General features: G+C 36.0%; 1 protein-coding gene across 4 annotated transcripts; it reads right to left on the bottom strand.

The window, feature by feature from the left end:
• Window positions 1–21997, bottom strand: LOC102586174 (pre-mRNA-processing protein 40A-like). Of its 4 annotated transcripts, none has more exons than XM_015310773.1 (29): window positions 21790–21997; window positions 21241–21301; window positions 18784–18843; window positions 18421–18705; window positions 18145–18306; window positions 17958–18034; window positions 14834–14903; window positions 10398–10450; window positions 10232–10289; window positions 9703–10019; window positions 9556–9625; window positions 9261–9359; window positions 9031–9099; window positions 8879–8956; window positions 8609–8695; window positions 8442–8476; window positions 8190–8295; window positions 7311–7391; window positions 7133–7225; window positions 6981–7034; window positions 6766–6882; window positions 6558–6656; window positions 4058–4105; window positions 3884–3976; window positions 2545–2652; window positions 2397–2449; window positions 1751–1853; window positions 435–797; window positions 1–353 (listed from the first exon to the last, which is right to left on the bottom strand). In XM_015310773.1, the coding sequence occupies exons 2-29, from the start codon at window positions 21271–21273 to the stop codon at window positions 210–212; spliced, it is 3015 nt and encodes a 1004-aa protein (XP_015166259.1). In that variant the 5' UTR covers window positions 21274–21301; window positions 21790–21997; the 3' UTR covers window positions 1–209. The 4 variants fall into 4 exon arrangements, with proteins under 4 accessions (XP_015166259.1, XP_015166260.1, XP_006352104.1 ...); XM_015310774.1 differs by having other exon boundaries at window positions 9556–9622; XM_006352042.2 differs by having other exon boundaries at window positions 18145–18303.
• Between the last annotated feature and the right edge of the window lie 3376 nt (window positions 21998–25373).

Below are 25373 nucleotides of genomic sequence, written 5' to 3'. Positions count from 1 at the left end.
CCAGCAAAAATAATGCTACCCAAAGGATGAGAAGACTGAATTGACTTTGCTACAACAAAATGCCAAACAACATTATCATCAAGTACTATGTTTCTGTTTATTTTCTTTAGGGGGGTTGGGGGAGGGGATAGTAAACCGCGCTACATTATAATATGTACACAATGAAAAGCGCATTTGAGAAATCATTTTGAAAAAGAAAAAAAAAGCTACTAAACTTCTTCATCCTCGCCAAATTCCCAATCTTTGTGATCCTCATAGTCACCATCCCTATGAGAATCACTTCGATGATCTCGTTTTCTTTTCTTATGCTGGCCCTCCGAATTAGCTTCCAAACTCCGGCTGTGCTGGTCCATCTATTACATCAAATCTCTATACATTAGAAAGATTCAGAGTTGCCAAAAGGAACAATGTTATAATCAATGATGATATCAGACCTGTTTCAGTTTCTTATAATCACTGTCACGTCTGTAAGAACTTCTTGAATGATCTTTCTCGTTTTCATCGTCATCAGAGGAACGTCTATGCCGCTTGCGATGTTTCTTATCTCTGTCACTTCCTGACCTTTTGATCTCCTTGTCACTGTCTTTCTTATCTCTGTCACTTCCTGACCTTCTGATCTCCTTGTCACTGTCTCTCTTATCTCTGTCACTTCCTGACCTTTTGATTTCTTTGTCACTGTCTGTGCTATCTTTCTTGCTTCTTTCTCTCTCTTTCCTGCTCTTATCCCCTCTGTGTTTATCCCTTCTATGTTTTTCCTTCTTCTTTTCTCTATCTTTCCTTTCCTTCTCTTTTCTTGCCTGCAGATTAAAACTTGACATGTCAGAGCCAGTGAACTTCAACTGAATACAGAGTTTTTTTGTTTTTATTTTTAGCTATTCGTTATGAACAGTGGCTTTCCATGCTCGCCATCAAATGCCTCTTTTGGGAATGATGGGACTATGGAACCCTCACAAGATTCAAGAAAGGAATGGTGTGACAGATAGCACCAAACCCAAAGGTCTAAACCGTCATTAAAAAGCCATATTCATTGTTGATACCTCAGATTTACCATTATTGCCTCACACCATCAGTGCTAGCCTGTTTGGATTGGCTTTTGGCTTATGACTTATAAGCCAAAAGCCATAAGTTAGGATTTCTAACTTATGGCTTTTGGCTTATTTTTGTTATTTTGGCTTTAAAATAAGTTCTTATAAGCACTTTTTAACTTTACCCAAACACTTCAAAACTGCTTAAAAGCTATTTTGGATTAAAAGCACCTAAAATAAGTCTATCCAAACGGGCACTTGTTAATCTTCCATTTAGTAACTATAGCAAGCCCAAAATCTTACTCATATTAAACATTATTGCCTCACACCATCAGCTGTATTGTATCCTTTTAATAACTATAGCAAGCCCAAACATCTTTGAAAATATTGTATTTGTAAATCAAAATTGTCTCACACTCAATACAACAAAGCAACTTGAAAGCTTCATTATTTTACACTCATATAGGTTGTGAAAAGAGAAAAAGAGAACTCTTGGTGCCTGTTTGGAGGGCCAACTTGTAATTGGATTTGGCTGTAATTACACAGTTTGGCATGTTTGTTCAGAAGGGAATTCACATGAAGTGGCTAGAATATCAACCACAATCACACCCACGCGACATCTACCACAATCACAAACCATATCAACCACAATCACACCCACACCACATCTACTACCCCCAGCCGAAATTAGCAGGAGAAATAAGGGTTTGTAGTAATTCAAGTACCTTATCCTCTTGACGCTTCCGGTCCTTCTCTTTTGCCTTTTCTTTTAGTTCATTAACAAATTTGTCAAATATTTCCAGCAGCAAGCTCTCATCACCCATTATTCTGTAAAATAATAACAGCAAAGAAATCCACATTCAATGTTACTACATAGTGTGAATTGTGAGATTATGAATAAAAAAGTATATAGCAAGAGCATTTCATTTATGGCAAAAGAGGCTAGACAATCTAAAACTAGAGATTTAGCAGCATACTTCATCAGAAGCTTGAAACAATCACAAATATCAGAAGTAAAACAACTAGCAACTGCTAGAACTACTAAACACTCAGTGTTGGAACAACTAATAGTTGATATCAACCCATTTCTTGAGTGATTGAGTAACATTAAAAGTGACTTAGTGAAATGGTAATTCATGTTTATACTGTAAAAGACATGACCTACTTAAACGTTGAGGGATATAAAGCACCAAATTATTCATCACATCTATTATGCTAAGGTACTTTCTAGATTGTGTGAATTACTCAGTTTAGAATATTGAAGGAGATATTAGTCCTTGAAAATAATATCAATTATCAATCTCCAAAGATGTGACCTTTGCAGCCATGATTACTAATTCTAGATCAATAAAAGCAAAAGTAGGTCCTTTCCTATCTCCGAAGAGGGATTTACAGTCCTCCCATTTCGACGATGCAGTAATCTCCTGCAACCACAACAAAAAATAGATTATGGTTTAAAGGAAAACATCATGGGATCCCATCCATTGCAATGTGAGAGATTGTAAACTGTTTAATATACCTTTGATGCATGAAGAAGTTCATAGAACTCATCTGCTAGACGCTTACGCTTTTTAGCTTCTTTTTCTTCTCTCTCCCTGGCCCTTTCCAGTAACTCTTCAAAGACAAGCTACGCAGATGAAATATGCACATTCAATACTCAATGACCCAGAAAGCCCAAAAGTGTAAAATATGAAGTTTAGAAAGGAAGCATGGTAGAAGATTCAGCATAATCCATGTTTAGAAAAGCATGGTAGAAAATTCAGCATAATCCATGTATGTCCTCTCATTCCTCCGTTTGGAAGGCAAGGGGGATATAATGTAAAGTACTATTACCATATTTTTGGAGAAACTCCTCACATAATAATCTTTGATAAAATGCCTTACAAAAGTTTTGAGATATTGAAAGTATAGTAAAAAAAACCAACCTACTGTCGAAGCACAAATTCTTCAACATACCCCTTGCAGTTCACATTTCCCACGTACATAGACTATACGTCATGAACATAAATAACCTCCAAAAGCAATGATATTTGAAGAATGAGAGAATACCCTCATTACAAAATTAGAAAATGATTTTGACATCATCCAGTTATGCTGTTTAACCACTTTTGTAGGGTAAAAGCCAAATGATATTCACATTTCCCACGTACATAAATTACACGCCATGAACATAAATAACCTCCAAAAGACAAATGATATTTGAAGAATGAGAGAATATCCTCATTACAAAAATAGAATATGCTTTTGATATCATCCAGTTGTGCTGTTCATCTTTCATAGAGTAAAACTCTTATCCACTAACCATAAAAACAGAAAACTACCAGGCAAATTGCTTTGTATTAAGCAACTTAAGATATGTGCTGTAGGTGTAATATTAAGCACCGCCATCCAGGAAATAAATAAACTAACTAGGGGAAATGGTACCAAAACTGAAGAACTGGAAGCAAAAGCTAACACCAAGTATTTGATCAATGTGGTCTTTGTATGAAGGTTTCAGGTTTACTTGCTAACCGACATGCAAGTCTTCTATAAACTCCATTACAAGAAGATCCAAAATTTTATATGGTATGGGTTATGGTTGATACTACAGGAAAATGCCACTAACCACAGATGACTACCAAGGAGTTCCCATTTTAGCTTTCACAAACTAACCAACTTCCAATGAAACATGACAGGGAAGTTTTACTTATGCTAGCACTCAGTCCACTCAACTTACAAGCACCTATCCCAAAGACAAAAAAAAAGAGGACAAGTATATAGAAATTCATTTAGTGAATGGTGTTCTTTAATTTCACATAACATTCAATTCTAACAAGGGTCGATGTGAAACAGTATACAGTGCTTAGCCATAATTAGACCTTTAAGTTGGTATCTGATATTGGTGGAGAGCTAATATCCTTTGCAATTGCATCCTTAAAATCATCAAGCGTCCAGGTTGATGTCAGTCCATTCTGAAAACAGAGACGGCTCAGCAAAAACATTAGGTACTAGCCGAAGCACAACAGAGGTTTAAAATGAAGAGTGATGATTACCTCAGTCATCCTAACTGCATCTCTAATTCGTGACTTGTCATCAAGATACTGAAGCAACATACAAGTAACACAAATTCACAATGATGTATCAATAACAAAAATAGGATACAAAAATGAACACCAACATTTCTCCATTTGTTCAAAGTGAGTCATCTACAATATCACAATGCAATTGACAGATAAACATGATTGCATCGATCAGGTTAAACTGAAGGAAAATCAAGCACCACTTTTTGGATAATAGTAAAAAAAAATTGGAGACTCTCTCTGTTAACAGTCATTTATGCACACAAACTTTAAAGATAGATGGTGGCATCTTTATCTTAAAAGGGGAAAAAAAGGATGCATCCCACCACAAGAGCCCAACTCAAGAAAACATTACCAAATTCAATCACTGAAAGAGAGTATGAACAGGATCATTACTATGCTAGGATACTAGCATAAACTACCTCTTTCATCAAGCAAAGAGATAAATGCTAATAACAATTGAACGTTCAGCTTCAATTCTTTTTGGAAGGGGCAGAGGATGAAACAATATATCGTTTAGTCAGTCACAAGTGTCTATTACAGCCAAAAAAGTCATGAGGGAGATGCAACTTTATACTTTACTTTAGAGAAGCAGAGATACTCTCGGGCACTTTTTCCGAGGCTAAATTTTTATAAGCCTTACTTTCATTTCATTTCAAATACCACTTCGGGGTGGGGAGGGGGATTCTGGCACTAAGTTTACTTGGTCCAGTTAAGATGGTTGGCGACACAAAATAGTTTGTGTTGGGTGGGTCACACGATATCATCGGAAGTGAAACCAATGCTGGGTGTGGTACGAATGGACGGAACGTGGTCGAAACTTGATCAAAAGAACTACTTATATCTGGAAGACAATGGTGTGGCTGTGTGACACTTTAAAGGAGACCTCGAAAGCTAAAGGAAACTACGTGAAAACATGAAAGTTTCGTGATCACTTCTCAGAGTTCTTCTGCTCGAGAAACTATAACAAACAAGGACGTAGTATAACCATTATCAAGCAATCAAGGAAGGAGAAGATCAGTTATCATTGTCCCTGAGATGGCATTTGCTAGGGTTGGCTAGATTGAAAAATTCATCAGTTACTAAAGCCAGAGGACAGCCAATACACAGGAAGGTCATTTTAGCTCGGATACTGTCAGAAAAGTAAATGGATATCCAGAGAAATGAATGAAGCTATGGTACAAGAAAAAGGAGGTATTATATGCATCTCTGGACAAACCAGTCAGACTCAAAATGAAACGGTTGACAGTCTTCCCAAGGGAATGTATGATATTCCTACACTACTGTTATTTCGCAACGCGACTATGCCTAAGACATTCTTAAGGATACTATAATGATGGGATGTAGACCTATTGATACTCCTATTGATCCGAATGCTAAACTCTTGCCAGGAAAGGGTGAGCCACTCAATGATCCTGGAAGATATTGGTAGTTAGTTGGTAAGTTGAATATCTCACGGTGATTGGACTTGACATTTCTTTTCCTGTGAGTGTTCTAAGTCAATTGATGGATTCTTCCTGTGATAATCAATGGGATTCAGTTGTCAACATTCTGCAATTTATAAAATCAGCTCTGGGTAGATCAAGGCCATGGCAGATTGTTGGATATATAGACGATGATGGGCCAGGTTCATCTTCCGATAGACGTTCTACATCTAGATAATATGGTTAGTTGGAGGTAATTTGGTGGCCTCGAAGAGTAAGAAACACAGTGTGGTTGCTCAATCTAGTGTAGAAGCAGAATATCGAGCAATGGTATAGACGATGATGGGCCAGGATCATCTTCTGATAGATGTTCTACATCTAGATAATGTTGTTAGTTGGAGGTAATTTGGTGTCCTAAAAGAGTAAGAAACAGAGTGTGATTGCTCGATCTTGTGCAGAAGCAGAATACTGAGCAATGGTTGTAGCAACTTGTGAGCTAGTATGGATTAAACAGTTGCGTAGAGAACTAAGATGTGGAGAAATCTATCATATGGAACTTGTGAGTGATAACAAAGCAACCTTTCATATCGCATCAAATCCGGTATTTCACCGGAGGACTAAGCACATTGAGATTGATTGTTGTCAAAGAAAAGACTCTCATCGGAAATATTGTTACAAAATTCGCGAAGTCGAGTGATCTGCAGATATTCTCATCAAGTCCCTCCTCGTAGTAGTTACATCTGTTACAAGCTCGGTACAGATGACTTGTACGAACCAGCTTGAGGAGGAGTAGGAATAGGAATAGGATTTGTATATAGTATCCTACATGGAACAGGATTGAAATGTAGTGTCGAAAAATAGGGCTCAATGTAATAATGCAGATACACAATTCAATAATATTTTTTCTCAATAAGATCCACTCCTCAACATGGCATCAGAGCTAGGCTCATCTCAATTCTTTGTTCACTATAAATAGGGGCTAGGGCTCAGGCCTCACTGTAATAATGTAGTTTACACAATTCAATACACCTATTAGCAACCTATTTCACCTGTTTATCCAGCTCATCCACAACATCTGCAAATAAGTCTTTTGCTGATGACCCTGAAGTATTTGATGATACAGCTAGATATGCAGCTATATCTTTGATCTGCAAGCACAAAATAAAGAAGGAAATTCTTGGATGTGAAATTCAAAGAGACAGAAAGGAAACTCATGAAGGTAATCACTTTCACTGAAACTAAGAAAGAACCACTAACTTTGATGCAATAATCACGCCAAATAGTTTTTGCATTAAGCATTCCCACAGCAACATGTTCTTCCATTAGTTTTCGGAACTCATCACGATTTTTACGTTCTGCTTTCCTCAATTCTTCCTATTTGAATCCATGGTGTATGTCCAGTGAGAAACAGATAAATCGAAGTCTCCAAAGATGAATTAAATTTTAACCGCAGAGTTTAATTAACAATATACCATCCGCAGTTTCCTTTGCTCCTCCTCTTCCCTCTCTAAATCACGTATATATTCCTAATACAGAAAAGATTACAACATAAGTTCAAAGCTGGGGCACACAAATGAGATGTTTGAAAATAACTATTTATAATTTATTAGAAAATGATAACTACCTGGAAAATCTCCAAGCGGTCAATTTTCTCAAGGCGGGGGCATCTTTCATCAGCTTCTAAGCGGTCCTGAACTTTCCGCCACTGGCTACTGGCCTGAACAAAATCAGTCAGCAACAATGAAAGTTATACCTCCTGGAAATAACATGGGAACTGATGCTAATTCCACTAGAACTAATACCTTAATAAAGTCACAGGATTTTAAGAATTCTAAATACTCCACTCTATTGCGCTTCTGCTCCTCCAATGCCCTTGCACGCTCCTGATAAAAATCCAGTACAAAGTAATAGAATAAAATTTCTCTTCAAAACAGACCATATCTAAAAAAGAGACTTGAACTACAGGTGCATGAAAGTATTAAAAAGCTTCTTCTATTTTTGGGGCGGAGGAGAGGAAGAAGCATATCATAGTTTTGAACAAAATTACATGCAATACATGAAAGACGAAAGAGTGAAGACAAGAAACTGTGTGTAGAAATACCAATAACGTCTGTTAAAATTGAAATTCAATGGTGAACAAATCTGTCCCCCTTGAGAAACCATTAAAAATGTATTCAAAAACTACTAGATTTTAAGTTGAACATTTTACAGCACTTCTTTCTGCTCTAGAACAAAAAACAAAGGAACAACTAAAAGACATCCTGCAGAGGGAATGGAATGAATATTGTTAATGAAATGCACCATGGGCCTAACTCAACTTCAAAAGCAGGGTCAAGTGGTGAAGATTGTCCAAAATCATGCAAGGAAACTACAGCCCATACACCTTACCGATGTGGGATTTTAATACATTAATCGCACAGCAAGATTGGACATCTGGAGCATCAGGACCTAGGTGGGCTAACATCTAATAGTCTAGCATCAGGATAGATCTGACTAGCATCAGGATAGATCTGCCTCTAATGCCATGTTTAAAAGATTGGACCTTGTGTCTATCTCAAACTGAAATGCTAACTCAATTTGTGAGGAGCCAAAAACCATATAAACTACAGCCCGCACACTTTACCAATCTGAGAGTCTAACAGAAACAATCATATGAGAAAGTTCATTGAAAGGAGCTTCACCTTTTTCTCAAGTTCCTCCTTATAATCTTCAAAAAGGTCCTCACGGTCTTTAGCTCGCTCAACAGCTTTAAAACGTTCATCAAGTTCGAATATGGAAATTGCCTTACTGAATAATCAACAGCAGATAGTTAGTGGATCAAATGGAACTTACACAAATAATAAAGCAACTTCCAGGTACAAAAGAAATACAAACAATGACCAACATTAGAAAACAAGTAGCAGACAACTTAGCATTACAAATGAAAGACAAACCTCCATCTTGAGGATGGTGACAGCTCTTTGCAATCCTGTAAGATTGAGAATAACAGGGATTGTTGTGAAAAATATCAGTTTTTCTTTTGAACGAGTGAGATATACCAGCCTCTTACACATTCTGATATATCGAATGAAAGACACTTGCAGAAGAAAATTCCACTTACTTCTAACATTATCCTGAAATCTTCCCGAGCTTTTTTCTGTTTAACACGTCTCTCTTCAGCTTCCAGTTTTTTCCTTTGGCTCAGATACTGGAACAGAACACAGATCTTACATAATAGCAATACACCTTAATTCTTTTTGGAATAGAGTATGCTGAAACATTGGAGAAGCAATTAACCCATTCCAGATATTTGTTATGTAGCCAATATTGCAAACTGGAAAGGGAAATTTTCCATCAACCATCATCATTGAATGCCTACTCAGAGAGATACCTCATTAAAAGCTTGCTTCCGCTCACCAAGGGATTTTAGAGCACCATATCTTCGGTCATTGATTATTGCTCTCATGGCCTTACAAATACAATTCATGTCAGATGATATTCCTTGATTGTTCACAGTATGCACAAAACAAGCAAGTAATAAACCTGATCCCACGTGCAGTCAGACCCAATATTAGCAGATTCCAAAAGAGTTTTGAACGCATTCTTTGCCTCCTAAATTTAGCAGTCAAAAGTTGAAAACAATGTGCAAAAGGATATCATAACAAGCAAATTAAGCAATAAGCCAAGGCAATAAAATCAGATACTTAAAATAGGAGGGAGAGTGATTTTGAGACATACATTAAAAGGGACAATAAAACAATAATAAAATATACCACTTTGCTCTCATAAACTAATGGTCCCAGCTCGACTGTTTTCTCTTCTGATGGAGTAGCACTTCCTATTCCAGTTATTGCAGCATCTTGCTTAACTTCCTGCATTTCAGGTACACATCAAGCACAAAATACAAAAGAGAAGCTCATCGGAGCACAACCTTCACCTGTTAGCAGGTGACTAACAACTGCACTACAGACTGGATCAACATCCAGCATAACAGCTAAGAAAATCTTTCTTGGTTTTTAACCACTAGTAATTAAATCATCGCATAAGTGTTTCAAAAGGGTAATGTACCTCCCTATTCTCTGGAGAAACTCCATTGCCACATGCTACTGCATCTTGAGCTGAAGTAGTCTCAGAACTACTGCAGAAATTGAAATCCAATTATGACAGCAATACAAGCCAGAGGCAAATTTAGAACATACAAATCTGAAAGCATACACTGGTATCGTGACAGAATTTCCCAAGGTTACTGCTATTCCAATTTTCTCTGAATTAGCAACAGCTGGCGAAGCAGGTTCTGAAGAGTTCTGCATTTCGACTGCGTCAATCGTCGGAGAAGAAACCTTACCAGATAAACTTGATGATTCTGAAGCCACAATAGCTGGTAAGTTAGCAACTGGTGACACAGCAATTGGGCTTGTCATAGCTCCTTGTGCCGAGACAAATGAACCATCTGCACCCGGGGATGATGTTTTAATACTAGAAATGGATCCAAAATCAGAGGCGTGCGAAATAGTGTCCTTTTCACGAGCCAACTGTAAATGTATAAATAATTAGATTTTATGAGAAATAGAGTAACAAAGAAAACAGAATATTGTCCCTTCTTATCATGCTTAGCAACTGTGAATGTATAAATAATTAGATTTTGAGAGAAACAGTGTATCAGAGAAAACAGAATATTGTCCTTTCTTATCGTGTCATTTAAAGCAAGGAACAAACCCTTATTGGATTTAAAATCTAACATCACCTTGACTTCATCAGGCATTTTCCATTTTGACTTTCTAGTAACCTTGTTGTAGTAATACCTGCAGAAAATAATCAAAGCACTCGGCATTATGCATAAATAACACACAAAAATACCCACTATAGAAGAACAATTGGATAGAGGACTAGAAAATATATAAGTTACACACTTCCTTCCCGCAGGACTTGTAAATTCTCTCCAGTCAGTTGATGCATCTGCCCTCTGTCCCCAATGAAAACAGCATGAAAGCAGGTCAAGTCAAAAAATTGAACATAAACAGTATTTCAGGAGTAGAAATCAGCAACTTCCAGCAGTACAATCCTGGAAAAGGATTACTATGTATTGTGTAAAATATAACTACAAATAGGGCTTAGTGTCATAACGTAGATACACATCTTAATAATATTTCTGGTGCTTTTTTATCAGTAATAATATTTTCCGAAGCTTTCTCACACGGTATCTGTTCCTTGGTGAGAAAATATAGTTGTGCAAAATACCAGCTTCTTTCGGGAAGAAAATTTCAGTCACCATGCAATTTTCCAATGACCTAAGTAGTTGTCCACATCAATTCCACTTTCTACCAGTGTTCTCCAAAAACTAACAATACCACGAGATTCAGAAAGCTCCAGCGACCAAACCCCAAAAAGCAGTTCCAGCAGAACCCCATCCACACACCCTCCAGAGTTCCAATGCCAATGGTGTGTCAGACACACGCCAGTGAGTGATGCCTGTTCTAATCACTTTTTGAGCTGTTTTTCTCCCTGTGGGGTCGCCCAGTAGTTCCGAGCCAATCCCTCCATTTTTCTGCAGATTTCGATCACCAGAAGCCTAATCCGCCCAAATAGATTCGTCCATTCCAGACATTTACTAAATTTGGAAAAAGGCCCAGACTTTATACACTAATGACATATCTATTTTTTATGATGTGTTATCTCGAATGACAAACTTAACGAAACAGAAAATGGATATGTCTCTAGTTCTTAGACTTGTTGGACTTCCAAATGACCTTAATTCTGTGTGTGACCAGATTTTTCCAGTCCCACTATCCCTACAATTGATGAAGTATTCTCTCGATTACTTCACCTTGAAGCATCAGCATTCACACAGTGGTCTCATCACCAACTGTTAAATCCTCTGTTCTCGCATCTCAAATACCAGAAAATCGACATCCCTGTCTATGGAGAACCAACAACGAAGAGGTCGTTTTGGAAGATTTCAACCTAAGTGTAGTTATTGTAATAGGCTTGGACACACTCGTGAAGTATGCTTTTCTCTGCAGCGTCGACCACCCAAGAATGTGCATGTTGCTTAGACTGACATCACAAGTAATCAAGGGTTTTACTTATCTGAAGAGGACTATAATGAGTATCTTCAATATCGAGCAAGTAAGTTGACATCACCACAAGTGGCCTCGGTTGCTCAGTCTAATACTAATACTAGTAAATATTTTGCTTGGATTTCACTGTCTAATACCCTTGGACTATGATCAGGGACTCGAGCGCTTGTGATCACATTTCTAGTATTAAATGACTTCCGTCAAATATTTATTTATTCACAGTCTTGTCCTATTGTTACTTTAGCCAATGGGATCCCAACATTAGCAAAAGTTAGTGGACATGTTAATTCCCTGTTCTTTGTCACTCACTCTAAATCTGTTCTTTATATTCCTAGTTGTCATTTTAATCTTGCATTCGTTAGTTGTTTGACTGTGCCTTAAATGCATAATATTTCTCAACGACTCTTTTGTTATGAAGGAGCACGAGACAGACAATTGGTGCAATTTATAAACCACAAGGTTTCTACTACCTTACCTCTACTAATTCTCCACAACATGTCCAATTACAGATCCTCGAGACTTGATTCACAAACATTTGGGACATCCAAGGTTGTTCAAGCAACAGAAGATGCTAGTTTGTCTAGTCTGCCAACATTAAATTGTAAGTTGTATCAGCTTGGAAAACACACCTGCACTACCTTTCCACAGAGTGTTGTGAGTCATGCAAAGTCTGTTTTTTCATTAGTTCATTATGATAGGAGTCCTAGTAGAGTCGGTTCAACCTTAGGAATTTGTTATTTCGTTAGTTTCATTGATGCTTATCCAAGATGTACTTGGATTTTCACGTTGAAAGATTGTTTTGAGTTATTTTCTATATTTAAGAGGTTTTGTGCTGAAATACAAAATCAATTTTGTGTTTCTATTAGTACTTTTCATAGTAAGAATACTTATCCTCCCAGTTTCAACAGTTTATGACTCACCATGGAATTATTCATTAGACATCATGTACGTACACCACTCTTCTCATTCAATCCCATATTCCGTTGCACTTTGTACAATGCAGTTCTCACGTCGTGCTATTTAATTAATCGTATGATCCATCTTCCATTCAGAATCAGATTTCTTATTCAGTACTGCTTCCTCATTCACATCTATACTCTTTTCCCTTGTGTGTTTGGGAGCATATGTTTTGTTCATAACTTTCTTTTTGATATTAAATTTTAAGTTCTGTTCATGGTATCCGAGCCAACTAGTGTGGACTTCGACTAATTTCAAAGACTACCCGCTACCTCACACAAGCATCAGGTACCAGAAAACTCTGTCCACCAAGCCTTAGACAGATAGCAACAAATCACCTAGTGTTTTTTATCTTCGCCGGAATTTGAACCCCAGAACTTATAGTTCTTCTCCCACTTCATTGACCACTAGGTCACACCCTTGGGTGCATGTTTTGTTCATAACTTTCTTTTTGATATTAAATTTTAAGTTCTGTTCATGGTATCCGAGCCAACTAGTGTGGACTTCGACTAATTTCAAAGACTACCCGCTACCTCACACAAGCATCAGGTACCAGAAAACTCTGTCCACCAAGCCTTAGACAGATAGCAACAAATCACCTAGTGTTTTTTATCTTCGCCGGAATTTGAACCCCAGAACTTATAGTTCTTCTCCCACTTCATTGACCACTAGGTCACACCCTTGGGTGCATGTTTTGTTCATAACTTAGCCCCTGAGAAAGATAAGTTAGTCCGTCGTACTCTCAAATGTGTCTTCCTTGGTTATTCTTGAGTTCAAAACGGACATCGTTCTACTCAACTAATCTTCGTAAATAACTCAAGTACCAACGTCAAATTCCTTGTCTCAACTTTATTTTTAGATCTTCTAATCATTCTGATATATATGAGGTCTTACCAATATAGACTTGAGAAATCTACGGTTACTTCTACATCTCCGAACATAGTGACACCACTCCTGACTTATCACCGCTGTCATCTAGCATTAGGCCTAGATGATTCACGTCCTATGCCGAAACCTGCACCTCCTGTGGATTTGTCTCCTCCTAGTGGTATTTGAAGCTTCATCTATTTTGAGTGTAAATTAGAGGAAAAGTAGTTTGTTTTTAGTAAAAGAAGTGTTGCAGATGCAGGTTTTGACCAACATTTTAAGTTGCAGGAAGGAACCGTTGCCAAGTTGTGGTGGAGCTACGACTGCGACAAGGGTGATCAATTAAACATTGTTCACCGGAAAATTACATTGTGTATATATATATATATATATATCAAATTTTGTTACTTTTGAGTATATTTTTAATGTTGAACACCCTTAACACAAACAAGACTTTCAGCGTGATGGTAAGGGTGTTGAAATCCTGCACTAACATTCTAAGTTTGATACTTGACACAGCCCCCAGCATCATGATTTGTTTCATTTTGACAAGTTTGAAACTCATAAGCTACAGTTATGCTCTTTTTCGATGAAATTAATTTCTGAACATATGTTTTTTCTCCCTATTAGCTCTTGGAAAAGAGCTAGTAACTAGCATTCGATGTAAAAAAATCTTGCTAACATAAACTTGAATAGTTAGTTAATTTAAATTTATCTTAAATTCGTAAATATTTGTCAAGTTTCTATAAAACGGAAGTGAGGATTGATACTCTAAGTCATCTCCAGAAATGGAGTTTCAAGTATTTTGGGTCTATAATCCAAGGAAATAGTGAGATGGATGATGAAGTAATACCGGGTAACTTTGTCCATCCAGGCTTTGACGGATGGTAAGAAATAACTTAATGTCTTTATCTCTACTGGAAATTAAACCTGAGACCTCATGGTTCTCAATCCACTTCATTGACACTAGGCCACACTCTTGGGTGCAACCAACCAAATTATTCTTCTGCAAACCAGAATGATAAATGTGACCCTAAATCTTACATCAAGTTTCCTCTCTCCATCTTGCTACAACATTACATTAATCAAAAAGAAGAAAAATTGTCTGCGAAAAGATGCACCAAATATAACCATGCCATGTATATACTTAACACATCTTTTAGAACAGTGGTGTTAAATATAAAAACTTTTAGAACTATATTGGAAAAAAGGCAAATTCAAATCCCAAATGAAGACTACATAGTATACTAAGATCAAAGAGATCTGCTCTCTCACCAAACTTTTGACAGAAATCACAAATGTTTAGGGAAGAAAAAGTGGTTCTATGAAGCTTCATACAAAAAGAATTGGATACAGCATTTTTTATGGATAAGTACAAGAAACTGGATTAAAACTAACCATAATTATCTGCAAAAAACTAATATCTAGATGACAAGTAACCTCACCTCCATTTCTGTCATCAGCTCTAGAGGTTTCTCCCAGCTAGAGATTCTTGTCCTTCTATTATAATAGTATCTAAAAAATTCAAAAAATGTAAGAAAGTTATTAATTAGCTGAAGTAATAAAGCCAAAGGAAATATAATAACATTAGTGACCATGATTGGCCTAGTGATCATCAAATGATGCTGAAATTAGCACCTACTAGCATGAAGCCACATGTAAAAGATGAATGATGGTAAAGAAATAGGGTCAAAATGAAGTCATTTGATAGAGGTGTATCAAGTTCTGCTAATCAATAGTCAGGTAGAATTTGGTAGCGATGAATAGCAGCTCATGAGATGTCTTAGCAAAGAAGAGGACTGAAACAGAGAAACCTATTATCTCCAGTGCTAGTGGAAGAAGAGTGATAAACAAAGCACTAGAGGTGGATACTTGATGGACTTCTTGACAGTGATGGGGACAAACTTACCCAACACTTGTTCATAGACAAGACAATAGAGTTTGTGATGCAGAAATTAACCTATTGGAAAATTTGATACATCTTTCTTATGCTGTCTGAAGATTAACCCCACAAAGTCTGAGATCATCTGAGTGGGTGGTGCAATGGAGGATACTGATTTGGAGCTCTACCCAATATATACCTTGGTGTGCCTGTGCCATCTGACAAGGACCAAACAAGGTGAAATCTGAAGACTGAATGAGTAGAAAAGAAAATATATGGATGGCAGAAGAGCTATTTGTTGGAAGGGAGGAAGGGAGGAAGGGAGGAAGGGAGTAAGGGATACTTTGTCGACCATTCCTACATGCTTCATGTCACCGCCACAAGCACTAGTTAGTATTACGTCTAAATTAGAAAGCCTTCAAAGGAACTTGTGGGAGTCACCAAACCGGACTAGGAAGCTTCACTTAATTAGATGGGAGACAGTTACGGTACCAAAGAAATGGGAAGGCCTCACAGATAGATCTTTGTGTTTTCAACAAGGCGCTACTATGTGAATGGATATAGAGATTTGAGATTGAGGAACATGGTCAACGAAGGAGAGTGATAGCAGAAAAACATGGAATGGTTGAAGGGGATCAAGGGGATCTAAAACATCTTTTCTTTTTGAATGTTATTTGCAGAGGAATATTATAAAGGAAAGGGACGAGTTCAGCGGACAAATCATATTTCGGTTGGGTACGAAACTAGGGACAATGAAAAACTTTTGGGACACAAGTGGTGTGAAAAGAGTATTTTGAGGCTCATATTCCCAAACATCTACAAAAAAAAAAAAGACCAAACATGTAAGGATGCATGAGGGGGGTCATTGAGGAACACCTTCAAATTAGGAACATAGTGAAACAAAAAGCTTAGTTGAAATGCTCTACAAGGTCAACGCATCTCTTGTCGAACAGGTCATGGAGATGGGCTTGGGAGCAACAGGAGGTTCCCAGTTAAGTTGCATTACTTGTTAAGTGTTACCATAAGCTTTTTGGCTAGAAAATACCCAACCACCATATACCAATCAGTTTGGATTGCTGGAACACCAAGAAAGGTGTCTTTTTGGCTTGGTTGGCAGTAAGAGTAGCGATCTTAACTCGGGGGAATAGAAAGAGGATTACATATGTCCATTGGTGTTTTCTGTATAAGAATTCATGCAAAGACAGATCATCTCTTTGTGCATTGTCAGGTAGCATCTTATTTTGTGGAAGGGGACTTTGAATTGGTTCAGCTTACAATGGAGGATGTCAAGAACAGTCAAGGAGGCACTACCGAGTTAAACTTTCAAAGAAGGAAGAGAAGACAAAGGGTGTAAGATGTTGCTCCACTAACTCTTATATCGTTTTGGAGAGGCAGAAATATGAAAGTTTTTGAACGGATAGAAAGTGATTTCGTATATTTGAAGAATAGCGCACCCAAGGGTATGGCCTAATGGTCATTGAAGTGGTTGAGAGCCATGAGGTCTCAAAATCAAATCCCAATGGAGACAAAAAAACACTAGGTGTTTCTTCTCATCTACCCTAGCCTTGGTGGACAGTGTAACTTGGTACATGTTGCTGGTGGGAGATGGGAGGTATCCCGTGAACTTTGTTGAAGTGTGCCGAAAGCTGGCCTGAACACCACAGTCATCAAAAAAAATTGAAGAATAGCCTCCTATTTATAATTTCTTTTTGGTGCACCCGAAAGAATCCAAATTGTATAGAGATTAAGGTGTCTCTTATGGAGAATCAGATCTTTCTATGGATTTTCTACTTTTTGGTATACAACTTGTATGATGTTATCAATAGTAAAACTATTTTACTTTTAAGAAAACGTAGTAAAAAGTGCCCCGATAGAAGCATTTAGGCATAAGACAATTATTGTACGCATTCTACCAAACACTACTAATTCGTCAAAGTTACACTATAGCAAGGCCATGGAATAAGATGTTAAACATGAGAGATATCAGTTGGGGTATGCTAGCCAATGTGAAGAACCCTATTTGGACTCACGGCAGGATCACAAGAAGATTTTAGAGACAAAGCTTGGAAAGTGATATTTCTAGCAATAAAGAGGAAAAATGTGCAGGCTTGTGGTGAACTTGCCTGACGAGCATACATCTGAGCTAAGTAGCACATTTAATATGTGGGTGGATGGCACTTGCCAAGGCGATCTAAAAATCATGGTGAAAGCTCTAAACTCGCATCTTCAGCTTCTATTAGAGGGATAGATATTTCTCCTGGGTACTTATACACCCCCACTCTCTGTCTAGCTGCCCAGATTGAACTCCTCAGGGAACAACTGAATTATTAGCAAAGGTCTAATGACTCTCAATCATACGTGTTCTAGGGAATTGAACGTCTTATTCTTATGAGTAATCTATGTGAATATAATCCTAAAGCAAGGATTCCGAAAAGCCAAATCCGGAATGCTCCTTTTTATGTCTGGGGCACTCAAAGTGGTATAAAAGATTGGATCTGAATAAAAAGTGATAGTTTTGCAGAGCTCATTTTCTTGTTTACCACGGTTACAGCTTTTTGTTCACTGGAATCTTAATTTGCTTACAAAAACTTGCACAATCATCGAATTCAACTGTTGACTCTCAGTCAACTCACACCCATTAACCTTAGCATGTTACTTTCTGCAAGACAAAAAGGGGAATCGCTTACTTTTTCCCATTTCGAGAAGTATGCTCAATCCAATCTGAGGGAGTAGTCTCAGCAGAGTCAACCCTGTTATTTGCTTCCTGAAATCCAAAAGAATAAAGAACCTGTCACCTTCAACTTACAAATCCTATTAACAGGTCTCAACAATATTTAAGCAAAATGGGTACAATAAAACACATTGAATTCTCACCGGAAGAACCAACGGAGCTGCTAGTTCTCCAGTATTTTGCATAGTTGTCGCAGAATTCACATTATGATTACTTGTTGGCATCCAGGGTTGTACCCCTGATGGAAACCTATGATCGTGTATCTGTGTCTGATACTGGGAGCTTGAAGAATCTGCATTTACCTGCTATTAACCACAAGATGAAGATGGTTACCGAAATGATGAATTTCATCAATATGATGAATGGAACACCGAAACTGACAATAACAATAATCACAAAAGATCTTCTCCAGGTCTTACATTATATGAAGAAGATAGCGGAAAACTTGGGCCACCAGAACCAGGCATGTGGTTATTTGACATCGGAGGGTTTCGCTGAAAATCATGGGGATTAGGTGGTCCCTGAGACATACTATGCCCTCCTACTACAGGTCTACCAGCAACCTGTTGCATAGGCTGAGGAAATTGGATTTGTGAAGGTTGAGGAGGCATCACAACATTTGCATGTCCAAGTGGCTGAAAGTGTTGAGATGACCCAGAAACATATGGTTGTGCCTGCTGGGGTGGAAGCATAGGCTGGAACTGCTAAAAATGTGGGGAAAATAGTTATCATAGCGATTCTAGAACTCAAAAACCATTTATCCCAAGACTCCACAACTTTACCTGCAGTGACATGGATGGAATAGCACCCTGAGGAGGACCCGCCAGAGGAGGTATAGGAGGCTTCTCAACCAATATATCCATGCAAGGAAGGACAGATGAAATCAGAAATATAGCAACTTTCCGATCATATTTAGTAGATTTTCTAATCAATGCAGCACTGTTGAAAATTTGTATTCATGCACAACTCCCTAAATTAATTTGAAGGACAAGACCGGAATTCGTAAGCCAAACCAAATAGTAAGATGAAAACCTATTCTTCATGACTTCATCTATTCAATCCAGAGTTTGAAATGAGAATAAAGAGACGTAACATCACAGCGTTAGATGAGAACAGACAAAATGATACACATCTTTACCTAATGGCTTGGGTTCAACAGCTTCTGATGGCCTAAGTATCTTTTCTTTTTGGGTGTAAAGAAACACATCTTCTTAACGCAATTTTTTTTGTCAAACTAGACAAAACCACAAAATATATTAGTGAGACTTCAGCAAAGCTAGTTAATATGCAACTCTATAGTAGTTTATTAAGTTGGAGTTGTTATTCTATCAAGGTGGGATTACTTTTTGATAGACATCTGAAGTATTATCATCCCACCCCACCCACTACCTAGCGAACACCTATCCAAGCCAACTACTACCTTATACTCCACAGAGCCTAAAATTTAAATCAGCCCTTAAGGTCTCTCCTTGTCCTTCCCAGGGAATTGCAGAGTACTGAATCTATTCACTTATGCCAAAACCTTCAAAAACAAACTAACACTGAGAATTGGTCAGGAAAAAAGCAACACTCTGAGTAGGCATTTGGACATGAATTGATTGATATTTTTATTGAGAAAGATGAATTGGTTGACATTTGAATTCATTTATATATATATTTGAAAGTCAAAAGTTGTGTTTGAAAATGGAAACAAAATCGAAGTTTTGTCAGTGAAACTTTTTTTTAAAAAAAAAAAAAGAGAAACTCCTAAAACCTGGTTTGCAAACTTCAGATTCCGTATTTCAAGTTTGAAGTTGAAACAATGGGTCAGTTTGATAGACAAACACTGTTTGAAATAATTTCCAAACATTTTTTCAAAATTTAGAAACAAAATCTAAAATGCTACTAAGCAAATATAAAATCATCCACCTCACTCTCGTCTAAACTTAGAAGATGTATCAACTTCTGCACTAAAAAGGTATGGAACAGGAAAGCATCATCAGCTGGAAGAATAAAAGAAAACAAACCAATGGGCAAGTGATGCAAAATGAGCAATCACATATTTCATTTTAAAAAGGACATATAGTAACTTAAGGAAAAACATCCATCGATTGGAATAGGAGCCACTGTCACTAGACCTTAAGCTCTATTTATCTTCGTTCTCATAAGTTTAATCAAAGTTGTTAGGCTCCGAAGATGAGAGCCATAAGTATCCTCTCCAAGGCGATGATTTTAGATAACCTATTCATCCTCCTTATCCTCTCCTTAGAGCGGTCAACAAGACTCCAACAAAGTAATCTTTTCATCTAGACATTTTAGGAGGAATATGCATCACCAAGAAAGCGGATCTACCTATATTAGTCCTTCATGGAAGCTATTCTCGACTATTCTATGCTCGCAAAGCCACTACTAAGAGCACTATATTTTAACTATTATTTGTACCTAAATATAGAATACGACTTAACAATGACAGGGACAGAGCTCACTTTAGCAAACAATACTATCCAGGTAAAACAATGTTGATAGTAAAGACTAAGCACAAAAGGGCACGTGATAATACGATTATATCAACAGGTTCCTTTTACCTACTAACACATCAGTTTTCAGATCATTCTTACTCTAAATATCCACCGCCACAGCAAACAGAGGAGACTGACAAACCATATCACCTCTTTGTTCTCTTAAGGCTATCATAGCAACGACATACAGAGCAATGAATTTATTTATTTTTTGGCTCAAATTTGTTCCTATTTCAATTTCAACTGTAAACACAAGTAAGATACAAACAAATTGGGATAATACTCACGAAGATTTAACAAATACGTACTTCCTATTATGTATATTGTCTAGGCATATATAAGCATGATGAAAGATTCAACCGATAGAACACGTGTATGATACAGACAAATTATTGAATATAATTAAACCTAGAACAGTTGCTCTCCTAATAGATCTCAAATAAATCAGTGAAAGCCTATAATTTTTGCTATTATGACAACACACATATGAATGACAGTGATTGCATAATCATTACACCTCCATTCAGAGAACTACTATGCCTTCCAAGAAGCCTTTTGATAAAGTAATGGATTCATTGATATGAGGAAAAGTCCAGTATACATGTACAAAAAGAATATACCTTAGTTTTTACTAACCCAGATTTCATAAGATACCAAAGTATTTGATGTATAAATACCAGAAAAAGCATAGAATTTATTAATAAAAATGAAGTTAACAAACTTAAATTCTGGAAGGGATACCTGCATGCCAGTGAAATGAGAATTATTAGCCATGGCAGGATGGCCAAAACCAGAAGCAATCCTGGTAAACATAAGTGATTTCACATCAGAATACTTGTGTAATACACTGAAACAAAAGGCTAAAGAAACATATATATAAGAACATGCCGAAGATAAACATGGTAGAAAACTAGGTGTAGAAGTACATAGCATGCCATGCCATATAAATTTTTTCTGAATAACTGCTTCCAAAAATGTACCAAATCTCAAGACAATTTAGATGCATTCAATCAAACATAAAAAAAATAAAAGGTCATTTTTATTACATTGACACCATCACACACATATGATACATATATGCATATAGTAATTCAAACAAGTTACAGTTCAAAAACCTAACACAAGTCCCTCTATGGAGGAAGTACCAAGATTTTGTAGGTATAAGTGAATTAAACTTCAAGAATCAAAATTGGGTCCTTAAAGTACTAGAAATTCATTCAAATTGGAGAAAAATTGGGTATTGGTGCAACAAACATTGTAGAAGAATCGATCCAAGCTAAAGAAATGTACCAATTTTTAAAAAAATCCCAGTGGTTAATCAGGCAGCCGTCAACTCTAAACCCTAAGAAAAGGCATGAAACCCAAACTTGTGTTATCAATTTCAATCAGCATGAAGAGTACATTTGTTGAACTGACTCTCAAAAATTTAACAGACAGATGAAAGTTTCGTTGTACTTGTGGGATTCGGCTAAATATATATGAACCGAGGAGTGTGACTATTCGAGTAGCCGTTTGGAGGGATCTATTACAGGTTTGAGACAAACACTAGGCCCGTTTGGTAGCTAATTAGAGTTATGCGTGTATTATTAATTAATTAAAGGTTGGTTAATCGTTTATTAGTTATGCAGTTATTAGTGTATTTGTTTGTGTTTCGCGCGATTATAAAATAATACTTTAAATATGTTTTCGAATCATTTATTTGGTATCTAATTACAATTATGCGTATATTAGTAATCACATATCATTTAACTGTTAATTAGTTATACAGTTATTAGTGTACTTGTTTGCATTTCGCACAGTTTTAAAAAAGTATTAAATATGTTTTTGAATCATTAATTTGGTAGCTAATTATAGTTATGCGTATATTAGTAATCAGATGTTGTTTAACCGTTATTTAGTATACAGTTATTAGTGTACTTGTTTGCATTTCGCGCGGTTTTTAGAAAGTATTAAATATGTTTTTGCATCATTAACTTGGTAGCTATGTATATTAGTATTCGGGGGTTTGTTTAACCGTTAATTTGTTATGCAGTGTACTTTTTTTTTGGTTTCCCACCCGGTGTTCGGTACCCACATTGGAGCCCGACTAAATTCAGATTCGCGCAGGGAAGTCCCACATTGGGGGGTAAAGCGCTCCCTAAACCCTAAACCCATGTTATGCAGTGTACTTGTTTGTGTTTTGCACGGTTATAAGAAAATATTAAATATGTTTTTCAATCATTAATTTGACAACTAATTAAAGTTTTGTTTGTATTAGTGATTAGATGTCGTTTAACCGTTGATTAATTATGCAGTTATTAGTGTACTTGTTTGCATTTCGCGCGGTTATAAGAAAATATTAAATATGCTTTTTAATCATTAATTTGGTAGCTAATTAGAGTTATGCGTATATTAGTAATTAGAAGTTGTTTAACCATTAATTAGTTATACAGTTATTAGTGCACTTGTATATGTTTCACCCCGTTATAAGAAAATATTAAATATATTTTTGAATCATTAATTTGATAGCTAATTAAAATTATGTGTATAATAGTAATTAGAGGTCATTTAATCATTAATTAGTTATGCATTATTAGTATACTTGTTTGCATTTCGCGTAGTTATAAGAAAATATTAAATATGTTTTTGAATCATTAATTTGGTAGCTAATTAAAATTATGCGTATATTAGTAATAAGAGGTTGTTAAACCGTTAATTAGTTATGTCGTTATTAGTGTACGTGTTTGTGTTTCGCGTGGTTATAAGAAAATATTAAATATATTTTTGAATCATTTATTTGGTAGCTAATTAGAGTTATGTGTATATTAGTATTCAGAGGTCGTTTAACCGTTAATTAGTTATGTAGTTATTAATGTACTTGTTTGCGTTTTGCGCGGTTATAAGAAAATATTAAATATGTTTTTGGATCATTCATTTGGCAACTAATTCAAGTTATGTTTGTATTAGTAATTAGATGTCGTTTAAACATTAATTAGTTATGCAATTATTATGTACTTGTTTGTGTTTCGCGGTTATAAGAAAATATTAAATATGTTTTTGAATCGTTAATTTGGTAGTTAATAAGAGTTATGTGTATATTAATAATTAGAGGTCGTTAACCATTAATTAGTTATGCAGTTATTAGTGTACTTGTTTATGTTTCGCCCTGTTAGAAGAAAATATTAAATATATTGTTGGATCATCAATTTAATAGCTAATTAAAATTATGTGTATATTAGTAATTAGATGTCGTTTAATCATTAATTAATTATGCATTATTAGTGTGCTTGTTAGCATTTCGTGCGGTTATAACTTATAAGAAAATATTAAATATGTTTTTGAATCATTCATTTGGTAGCTAGTTAGAGTTATGCATGTATTAGTAATTAGAGGTCGTCTAACCGTTAATTAGTTATACAATTATTAGTGTACTTGTTTGTGTTTCGCGCGGTTATAAGAAAATACTAAATATATTTTTAAATCATTAATTTGGTAGCTAATTAGAATTATACATGTATTAATAATTAGAATTCATTTAACCGTTAATTAGTTATGTAATTATTTATGTACTTGTTTGTGTTTTACGAGGTTATAAAAAGAATATTAAATATGTTTTTGAATTATTAATACACGATTTGATAAATATTCAAATAAATATATTATAATAAAAAGGAGAAATTGAAATTAAGTTACCATTTTAGAATTCCCTAATTGAAAAAAATGCTAAAATTTATTCTCAAGCTATAATTTCAAATTAAAACTGCTGATAAAAAAGAGGAAAATATAAAAGTTGATGTAAAAAGTCTTGGTTAATTGACAATCTAATTAGCATACCTTCATAGATTATTGAAATAATTCTCCAAAAGACAAGTCTTCCTTTGATGTGGAAAAATTTTAATAAAAAATGTTTTCCTACTTTCAATAATAATAAATTTAATATATTCATTGTGATAGAAAGGGAAAAGAAAAAAAATATAATTCATTGTTATTAATCTTATAATTGACACTTTATTTATGTTGTTAGAAAGATAAGTAGTTTATGCAATATTTCTTTAACAATCATAACATAAATTTATTGTTAAGAAAATTAAATGATGGACTTTGAAGTTTTTTCACAATACTTAAGAGAGTTGAGAACACTTCGATCACAAAATGTGCTTTGACAACGAGCGAGATTGACTTTCGTGGTCATTTGCTTGTTTTTATGTATTTTTACTGTTTTGCCCCCTTTTCATAGCTTTTGTGTTGTGTTTGTGGCTTGTTGGGGTGGGTGGTTTGGTTCTCGAGGTGTTCGGGAGAGTTTTTGGGTAAGTTTCTCAGTTTAAGCTTTTATTTGAACGAATTGACTTTGGTCAATATTCTTAGTAAACGGATTTGAGTGAGATTTTTGTCAGCGTTATTAGCTTTGAGATATTAATTTTGATCTAGTAAGACTTTTGGTTTGAATTTCAAGGTTGTTGGTTTGATTTTAAGGCGCTTGATTTTTTCTTTATTTTAGTTGTTTAGGTTTAAGTGTTGACCTCGGTAATAGTTTTTCAGGATAACCTTTGACGATTGTTTTGTTGATTTCGTTGAATCTGAAACGTCATTTCTAATTTTGTAGCATGTTTGATTTTGTATCTAATGATGAAGTGTGTAGTGAATCCCTACCGAATTTGTTAAGGGTGGGAAACAACATAGGCGAGTTAAGATTATTGCAGTGTTAATATGTCTCTCCCGGACTAGTAATTCAGACTTTATTTCCACGTGAGTATATTTGTCACAAAAATCATACTTGGCACCATCTCAAAATTTTCCTCCCCAACTACTAGTCATGATCGCTACGACGAAGGTGTAGCATCATAGTGGGGACCACCATAGCAAGTTCCCTGTGGGCCAGAGTACCTCATAGCAGA

This window comes from Solanum tuberosum, unplaced genomic scaffold (genome assembly GCF_000226075.1).
Source record: "Solanum tuberosum cultivar DM 1-3 516 R44 unplaced genomic scaffold, SolTub_3.0 scf00137, whole genome shotgun sequence".
NCBI lineage: Eukaryota > Viridiplantae > Streptophyta > Magnoliopsida > Solanales > Solanaceae > Solanum > Solanum tuberosum.
Note: the sequence above shows the minus strand (reverse complement) of the source record. Positions and strands in the feature narration are given on the sequence as shown.

Coding starts and splice junctions, on each gene's coding strand:
- LOC102586174 (XM_015310773.1), bottom strand. CDS start 21,273: ATGGCTAATAATTCTCATTTCACTGGCATGCAG. Junction 10,020..10,231: donor AAATGCCTGATGAAGTCAAG/GTGATGTTAGAT, acceptor ATACATTTACAG/TTGGCTCGTGAAAAGGACAC. Junction 354..434: donor ATTATAAGAAACTGAAACAG/GTCTGATATCAT, acceptor TTGATGTAATAG/ATGGACCAGCACAGCCGGAG.